This window comes from Camelina sativa, chromosome 19 (genome assembly GCF_000633955.1).
Source record: "Camelina sativa cultivar DH55 chromosome 19, Cs, whole genome shotgun sequence".
Lineage (NCBI taxonomy): Eukaryota > Viridiplantae > Streptophyta > Magnoliopsida > Brassicales > Brassicaceae > Camelina > Camelina sativa.
Genome location: NC_025703.1, coordinates 6,753,531 through 6,762,215, shown reverse-complemented (window position 1 = coordinate 6,762,215; position 8,685 = coordinate 6,753,531). Strand labels below are relative to the sequence as shown.

Genomic DNA, 8,685 nt, shown 5'->3' with positions numbered 1-8,685 from the left:
ATGAAGATGGTTGTTAACAATGACTATGAAGATATCACGAGGCAAACATTCCCAGAAATCAGCTTTTCGGATAATTCGAGGGGAAAGTTCTATGAGACATATATGCAGAAAAGAGACGCAAAGCTGAAGGAAGACTGGAGTTGCAGAAGGACCGAGAAGGAAGCCAAATTGAAGGTGATGCAAGATATACTTGACCGCAGTAACGCTGAGATGAAAACCAAATTTTCTCAGTCAACAGGGAGACGTGATTCAGATGCCAGACGTGCAGAGAAGCTTGTATACTTCAGTTCTAAGTTGAGTGCTAAAAAGGATCAGGTATAGAGCATTTCCTTCTTCTGAAAGTTTACCTGTGGTAGCCTAAAACTACTGAGTGGGTGAAATATTATCCTTGGTTTCCTAATAGTTTAACAATGTGACGACTTGACAGCATCCAATTAGCTCATTTCACAGTGAAGAAGATGAGGATGTTTCCAGGAGCACCCAGAATAAAAAGCTACAACAAAATAAAAACAATTTGACTGCTCGAACTACTGCTACATCAGCATCACGCTCGGCAGCCAAAGTTTCTACTCCCAGTGCTGTTAGGCGGAGAGGACAATCAGAAAAACTTCTTGCACAGTCAGTCCCTAACTTCTCCGAGATCAAAAAGGAAGGCGTGAAACCAGCCTCGGGAGTTGGAAAAAATGGTGTCCGCACCCAGGGGAGAAACTCTATCCGCCCAAAGGCTGCAACTGAAGAAGAGAAGTTGCGAAGGCCGAAAAATTTCAGAAAAGGTGCTGCTGAGTTGGCGACAGACTTTTCTCAACTGAAGTCAGAGGATGGTGTTTCCGTACCTCTAAATGAACTAGAGCAAAGCGAGAGGGATTTTACCAATTACGCCATTGGTATCAGCTCTGATAATGCGCAGCTGAAGACTTCAGAAGGATCTGATGCATCAGATGATATAGAGAAAGAGGGGACGGGAGAAGCACTTGACGACACGGAAGTGGAAGCTTTTACTGATGCAGAAAACGAGATGCCTAGACTAAGTCAGGAGTCTGAAGAATGGGGTAGTACTGGGATTGCAAATGGTGAATCTACTTCTCAGCTTGACCCTGGTTCAAATGCTGAATTATCTGCTGATATGGCTTCTAGGCATCAAACCATGGGTTCACTTCTGGACTCACCCGGAGAGAATACTGTTCCATGGAAGTCGCGGGTTAAGCATCAATATCCCAACGAGGCATCTGAACTTGATGGTTCAGTGGACTCTCCAGTGGGTAGTCCTGCTTTCTGGAACTTATCTTCCCTTAACCATACAGAGAACGATACAAGTCAAATGAGAAAGAAATGGGGAGCTGCTCAGAAACGCGTGCCTGCTGGTAATCCATCTCAAAATCAGTGCCAACAGGATGTGACAAAAGGATTGAAAAGGCTTTTGAATTTTGGAAGGAAAAATCGTGCGGCTGAGAGTTTGGCTGACTGGATATCTGCTACAACGTCTGAAGGCGATGATGATACTGACGATGGAAGAGATATTGCAAATCGATCATCAGAAGACTTGAGAAAGTCGAGAATGGGATTCTTACAGAGCCACCCCTCTGGTGATAGCTTCAACGAGAGCGAGCTATTCAATGAACAAGGTAAACAACCATTTCATATACATAGTATTCATTGCCTTTAGATATTCTACACGAAAATCATCCAAAGATGTTCTTCACACGAAGCAAATAAAGATCTTCACAATGTATCAAAAAAAACGGTGACCTTAACTCTAGATATATCAGTACTAGAGTTAAAAACAGCTTAGATTAATTTCTTGGTTTGTTCAACTTGATCTGAGTCATGGAGGATGATCTAATATTGTGTACCTGATTTCAGTCCAACCCACTGGCGCACCATTGAGCTTTAAACTGAAGGAGGATCAGACTTCAGGAACTTCTGCAAAAGGTAAGCAATCAAGTTTCTACTCTCAAAACCCCCAACTTTTTTAATCTCCACAGAATTTGAAGAATTTAACAATCTAGCATCAGAGCTTTTTTTAATCATTTAACTGAGCCTATAATTCACAGTCCTAGCTGCGATCTTTATCTCCTTACTATATGCTTTTTACTCACTCTTAACCTTCATGTTTACTGCAGCACCAAGGTCATTCTTTTCACTCTCCAATTTTCGTAGCAAAGGGAAATGATTCAAAACCAAGATTCATAACAGCAGTCAGGATCCAAGCGAATGAAAGGTATGAGAACGCAACGCAGGCACACCAGACACAAGTATATAAGTGAAATATTCTGAGATATCATGTGCTCTTTGTTTCAGATCAATGTATCATTGAGAATAGTCCCTCTTCTCTTCAATATTTCTTTGTTAACTTTTATGATAGTGGTTTTGAAGCCTACAATGTAAATTGTATCAAACAAACATGTCCGTATCGGTTTGATATCGATGTGATTTTGGTAGTAAGCAAAAAAGGATGGCAATGTTCATTTAGTCTTTAGGTAATGTGCGACTGTGAATCATGTCCAATATGAAACTTGGAAGCTTTTTAGATTGACATTTAAGAAAAAGAATTAAGTGACTGAAACAAATTTAGTGAAACGCATCCACTCTTCAGTAAATATTGTTGCTAACTAGACTTATTGAGTATGGTAGAAAACTATTATTGATGTAATGTAATAGCATGCCATAGTTTCACGAAAAAAAAAACATTTAAGTACATTTTGACAACATTTCAATAATCTCGTATTTGTGATCAACACGCAAAAGTGGGACAAAGAAGGTATATTACTCTTACTCACCTTCCCAAATAACCTTTCTCCATCTTCCTCGGAAAGTGACGTGAGATCAAAGTTGATGCGACCCACTCTGAAATCCTCAAGTAACCCCTTTCCCTTTAACCCCAGAGTTACTCCATCAAGGATTCTCAAGGGTATCTTAGTCATTCATCCAAAAAGAAAAGCAAATTGGGACAAGAAATCCTAAGTAACATGATCACTTGACTTCAAAGCCAAGTGAAAATTGATGATGTTACTTACCTGACATGCAAAGAAAGGGAAGATGCTCCATCATCAAGGAACAGAGACTCCAACCCAAAAGAAAAAAAAAGAACCAAAAGAAACCTTTCTTTATTCTCTCTTTTGTAAAAATTCAATCTCACACTGTTCAATATTCAAGAATGGCTTCTCTTATCCCAAGAGTGTTAATCAAGCTTCTTCAGACAATGAACACCAACATCAAGGTTCGAGGGGAATATCGGTCTGTTCTCTTGCAAGTAATCGGTATTGTCCCTGCTTTAGCCGGCTCAGAGCTTTGGCCAAACCAAGGCTTTTTCATCAAAGTGTCAGATTCTTCTCACTCCACATATGTCTCATTGAGGAACGAAGACAACGAACTTATCTTGAACAACAAATTGGGATTGGGACAGTTCTTCTACGTTGATAAGCTTGAAGCTGGGACACCTGTTCCTGTAGTAGTGGGAGTTAGACCGATCTCTGGACGCCATCCTTTTGTAGGAAACCCCAAAGATTTGATGCAAATGTTGGTACCTAATGAGACTACACCTTTGCAAGAAGAAAATCACAGCCAGAAGAAGGTGGTGCAATTATAATCATCAGATTCTTGAAATTTTTAAATTTTTTTATAATAGATCTGTTCTCTAATAAACATTCTTCAGGAGAAAGATGCTGCGAGATCAAACATGGTGGAGAATCTAAGAAAACATCAACCTTTTATAATCAAGGAAGAGAAGACAGGTGTGGCTTCAAGATATATGAAAGGTATTTCAAACCCAAGGACAAGTGGATCAGATTCGAGTAGCGGCGGTAGCAACAATGAGGGTGAGACTGGATCAATAATGGTGACTAAGAAACTTGGCGGATTGGCTAAAGGCAAGCAAAGGGAGCACAAAGATCAGGTGAGTATTCTTCTGATCGATCAGTCACACAGGTCTTAGGATATTAAAAATTCCAACATTAGCATATTGATTATGGTTATCCTGTAATTAACATATATGTGCATAGGCACGTCAACCTGTTCCTCTACAATCTCGACCTGCGACAGCTCCAACAAAGGCAGAGCCAAAGAAACTCTCTTTGAGCTCCACTGTGAATTACATAAACAAGAAGAGTAGCTCTTCCGAGGATGCGTCATGGAGCTCTCTGCCTGTTAATCTATCAAAAATGGGTAAAGTACGCTTTATATGATCTCTGTATCTCCTTTTTTCTTCTTTTCTTTTTCGAATCATCCCCCTATGAACTCATCTCTGATAATCTCTGAATCCAAAGGGAATGCTGAGAAGGAGACATATTGCTGGTCTAATTGCCACAGAGGTGCAAAGAGAGGCATTGGCTGCTTCACATCTTATCAAATGTATCAGGCAAGTTACCTATGAAACTAAGATACAAATTTTGTTTTTCTATGAAAAGTAGTATTTGCTTCTAATCAAGAAAACGATGATTTTGCAGTATGTTTGCTGACCTCAGCTCAAATGCTTCCCCAAAGAATCCACATACCTCTCTCAGAAACTTCTTCACTCTGCAGAGTATCCTTGACCAAACACAGGCCACAGCTGCAGCATCAAAAGATAAATCAATCCAGCCAGTGAATATTCATGCATTATGGACGGAACCTGAAAAGTTGAGCAAAAAAGCTAGTCTAACTTCAAGCAGAGCTACAATCAAACCTTCTAAAACTCTAACAGAAGCAGAGAAGCTGGAATGGATCAAGGGAAATGGCACAGAAGAGATAAAAGAACTGATAAATACTTTGAAACGAGAAACAAGAAGCTGGTTTTTGAAATTCTTGGAAGACGCATTAGATACTGGATTCCATGCTAGTGTTTCAGAGAAGAAAGGAAAAACCAAAGGAGCGGAACCAGAGAATCATATTACAGAGACATTATCCCAACTTAAGCAAGCAAACGAATGGCTAGACAAAGTTAAAAGTGATAATCATTCTAGTGATAGTTCTTCGTTAGAGAATATAGAACGATTGAAAAAGAAAATATACTCTTGCTTGCTACTTTATGTAGATTCAGCTGCATCAGCTATTGGGGTATAAGCAAGCTCGCGTCTGACAAGACAACCGATACAGTGGGAAAATTTTCCTTGCAACAACAATGAAATCACTTCACAAATCGAACTAGAGCTAAAGTTATCTACATTGTGTGTATGCTAATTTATTGTGTATAATAGAAACATTATCTGACATGTTATTGAACACGAGTTTCTGTGGTTTGTAGAGTGAATTTTAAGGTTTTGACAAAGATCACTTGGCAAACATGTTTGACAAAAGATCACTTGGGAATACTTGTTCAACAGTGACACATTTATGCTGTAACCAACCGACATGGCGACATGATGCAACACATGAGACAGCGATCACATGTTATGATGGAATAGAAAGTTATTTCATAACAATATATTATTCGAGCGAACTACACTGACTATCAAGAATCAAGAAGCTGTGGTTGTAAACACTAACCTGATGGAGGCACAGTGAATCTTTCATCACCAAAAACTGATTGAAGTCGACAGGAATTTGAGGCGGCTAATTTCGAGAGGATAATCATCTTGCCAAGATGTGATAATAACCAAAAAAATATTCATAAAACGTGCAAAGAAATATGGAAAGGCTTTTTATTTCCGAGAAAAAGATATAAAAAGCAGGTTATACGCCTAGAATCTGTACAAGTTCATGCACCCCAAAACAGCTTCAAGATACATTACAAAAGTTCCTGGCTTCGGGTTAATAGTACTTCCTAAAAGTAAGCTTCAGACGACCTGGCTGGATACTTGGTTCCTAAACCAGAACCTTGTGGGCAGTATAGTATCTTCAAGAACTGATTTTTGTTAATACTGCCTAAAAGTCAAATTCAGACGACCAGGTCGGAGACTTGTTTCCTGAAGAAGCACTTTGGGGGCAGTATCTTTGCGAATTGATCTTACGCCATGAAAGATATTCCTGGATTTGCCACCAAATAGTAGAACATCTCCAGACTCCAACACTAACGTTTCTGCCATGGCTTCATCCAATTGATCACCATACAAGAACTCGGCTGAATCTCCAACAGAAAATGAAACAACAGGTAATCCCTTCCGAATGGACTTTTCGCTCTCATCTTTGTCCTGAAACATCAAGGATTTACAACTAATGATGCAATTACCTTTGAGCTATATGAAATCACAAAGTTCTTTGAAATACTAACCCGATGGAGGCCAAGTCTCCCGGTGGATGTGTAGAAGTTAACAATACATATGTCTGGGGACATAAATGGCATTGTAACTTCTCCACTCGTTTCATTTGATTTAGAGGCTGTAAGGGACTGTGATTCTTTAATTGCTTTCTCAATAAACTGATTGAATTCAACTGGAATTTTTGGCGGACGAGAACCATCAACTGGTCGAACTTCTCCATATCGAGATGTTTCAGGGTCCCAGTTTTTCCCAAGGCACATCATTTTCAAGCGCAATATTGCTTCATCCCTGTAACCTGGTTGATAGAAGCCACCTTCACCCAAACCCAGCTGACGGCATTTGTTCACAATCATCACCTACACAATTTTGAGAGCAAAAAAAGTGTGAAAATGATGCATATAGGAATTGAAGGACAAGCAAACACGTGCAGAAAGAGGGAAGTAGGGACGCAGAGAGCGTACTTACTTGATCATTGATTGACAAATAGTTCTTGAGAAGTACCATTCCAGGTCTAATAACAATTCCAGTGTGTCCTTTAGTTGATTTCCTCTTTTCTTTGTTCAGATTAAACAGAGCGGGTTTTAGTACTATCCCTGTCTTCTTGAGAGAGATATCAAATGGTCCCGTGTTTCTTTCACTTGACGAGTTTCCTTCACCACCAGACTTGTGAGCAGTACTATTCTGATCCTCAGCACTAGAAAGCTCAACCTTCTCACTTGTAGAAGACACAGAGTCCTGGCAAGACAACGAAACATCTTCCATCTGGTTCACAAGATCATGGATTCGAGCGCCATTCTTGACATCCTTGTCCTCGGATTCTTTAGAGACAAACAAACCTCCAGAAAGACTTATGCTCTTTGAGCTAGACGAAGGAGATGATTGCAAAAGATCTTTGTTATCTCCAGAAAACTTGAAAGCAGCAGCACCTTCATCAGGTTGCTTGGTAGAACCCAACTTATCTTCTTGGAGCTTTCTGTGCTGTTGAACACCCTTTTCCACAAATACCGCATTGGACTCCTGAACGTACACTTGCACTGGACTGTGTTCATGGCCGCCACGCCCAAAACTATCTCTAGGAGACCATGATGTTCTACTTCCACCTCTCTCACGAGGACCTCTACCCATACTACCAGACGAATCAACCAAAGACCTATCAACTGTACTTACACCTCTCCTATTATGTTGAACACCCTTTTCCACAAATACCGCATTGGACTCCTGAACGTACACTTGACCTGGACTGTGTTCATGGCCGCCACGCCCAGAACTATCTCTAGGACACCATGATGTTGTACTTCTTCCTCTCCCACGAGACCCTCTACCCCTACTACCAGAAGATTCATCCAAAGACCTATCAACTGTAACCTGTAAAATTACAAAGCAAAAAAAATCCTCTGCTTACGAACTATAAATAGTAGCACACACAACAAGTAAAGGCTAATCAAGCGATTCTGGGGAAGCATAGGAGACTACTATCAAATCAAGTATATCTACCGGACTTTCGCCTTTCGGACGGTAATCCATTTGTCCTCGAGAACCCTTACGGCCGCCAAAGCCTCTAGCTTCGCCGCGATTCATCGATTTCACTCTCAAACCCTTTTCAAAAAGACGGTAACTTTAGCAGGTAGAAGTAGAACTGAAGCGTCCTCTCAGGGAATCTGATGTTTGCCCTTTCTTATAGACACAGTTTCTTTAGGGTCAAAAATTGCAACTTTGCAAAGAGACTCTTCGGTTTCTGTGTTGTTGACTCAACTGACGAGTGTTAAATCTCTCCGTTGGGAAGTTCAATCGCCGTTCACAGTCTACGGCGGTGCTGACTCAGCATGCCATGTCATCATTTGATACGCTGACATGGATTATTCGCTAAACAAACAAGGCTGTCAAATCAGAATTGTTTTGGGCCGTTGATATTCCCCTAATAAAGCCCATTTGGCCGGACGAAGAGGGTAAACACTCTAGACGAAGTAGAGGTTTCGTATGACCACGAGATCTTACAAAGGGGAAGGCTAGAGAGTAGATTTGTTCTAGTGTCAGTGTCACCGACAGGACTAGTATGTAGTAATCATTAGTATTATTGATTTATTTCCCCTACAGTGTTCTTTGGTTTCACTATTTAGACTTAGAAAAAAGTTAACCTCACCTTTCTTGGTTTGGAAGGTTTGTTTCTGCCTCTGGAATTCTTCAGATATGTGAGTAACTTCTACAATCAGCTCTTTAGATCATAATAAGTCCCTTAATGATCTTATCAGCCAATGCACATCTATTTTTGTTGTTTCAAGTACGTAGTTTGATGATTGTACTTACTGCTATAGACGAATTACTCAGTAAAGATAGACTAATATCAAGGCCTCTTAAAGAGTTGATAATTTCTGTTTAGGTTCTTGTGGTGTAGTGTGTTTGTCAATTTCTTTTCTTTATATATATATGATATTTTAGATAGATGGATCAAATCGTCAACGTGTATGAGTTTCAAGAACTGGCAAAACAGGCTCTCCCTAAGATGTACTATAAT

The 8,685-nt window shown here is 40.1% G+C and overlaps 3 protein-coding genes across 7 annotated transcripts in view; 2 read left to right on the top strand and 1 right to left on the bottom strand.

The window, feature by feature from the left end:
- The window catches only part of LOC104765225, an 8,122-nt gene extending 5,648 nt beyond the window's left edge, over window positions 1–2,474 (top strand). For all 5 annotated transcript variants that reach the window (XM_010488904.2, XM_010488907.2, XM_010488903.2 and 2 more), the window contains 4 exons: window positions 10–315; window positions 428–1,622; window positions 1,861–1,929; window positions 2,121–2,474. In XM_010488904.2, the coding sequence (XP_010487206.1) occupies window positions 10–315; window positions 428–1,622; window positions 1,861–1,929; window positions 2,121–2,170 (1,620 nt within the window). In that variant the 3' untranslated portion in view covers window positions 2,171–2,474. The remainder of the gene's footprint in view (window positions 1–9; window positions 316–427; window positions 1,623–1,860; window positions 1,930–2,120) is intronic.
- Window positions 3,001–5,242, top strand: LOC104765224. The gene is made up of 5 exons (XM_010488902.2): window positions 3,001–3,571; window positions 3,653–3,892; window positions 3,999–4,166; window positions 4,263–4,354; window positions 4,443–5,242. Exons 1-5 carry the CDS (start codon window positions 3,020–3,022, stop codon window positions 5,035–5,037), a joined length of 1,647 nt encoding a protein of 548 aa, XP_010487204.1. The 5' UTR covers window positions 3,001–3,019; the 3' UTR covers window positions 5,038–5,242.
- Window positions 5,599–8,128, bottom strand: LOC104765221. Its single transcript, XM_010488900.2, has 4 exons — window positions 7,668–8,128; window positions 6,639–7,538; window positions 6,185–6,529; window positions 5,599–6,104 (listed from the first exon to the last, which is right to left on the bottom strand). The coding sequence occupies exons 1-4, from the start codon at window positions 7,749–7,751 to the stop codon at window positions 5,829–5,831; spliced, it is 1,605 nt and encodes a 534-aa protein (XP_010487202.1). The 5' UTR covers window positions 7,752–8,128; the 3' UTR covers window positions 5,599–5,828.

What these genes read in the sequence shown, in the direction of transcription:
- LOC104765224 (XM_010488902.2), top strand. Translation starts at nt 3,020, where the DNA reads ATGCAAAGAAAGGGAAGATGCTCCATCATCAAGGAACAGAGACTCCAA. An exon ending in AAAATCACAGCCAGAAGAAG is followed by an intron (nt 3,572 to 3,652) that starts GTGGTGCAATTA and finishes AACATTCTTCAG; the next exon opens with GAGAAAGATGCTGCGAGATC. An exon ending in CATCTTATCAAATGTATCAG is followed by an intron (nt 4,355 to 4,442) that starts GCAAGTTACCTA and finishes ATGATTTTGCAG; the next exon opens with TATGTTTGCTGACCTCAGCT.
- LOC104765221 (XM_010488900.2), bottom strand. Translation starts at nt 7,751, where the DNA reads ATGAATCGCGGCGAAGCTAGAGGCTTTGGCGGCCGTAAGGGTTCTCGA. An exon ending in ATTTGTCAATCAATGATCAA is followed by an intron (nt 6,530 to 6,638) that starts GTAAGTACGCTC and finishes AAAATTGTGTAG; the next exon opens with GTGATGATTGTGAACAAATG. An exon ending in GGAGACTTGGCCTCCATCGG is followed by an intron (nt 6,105 to 6,184) that starts GTTAGTATTTCA and finishes TTGATGTTTCAG; the next exon opens with GACAAAGATGAGAGCGAAAA.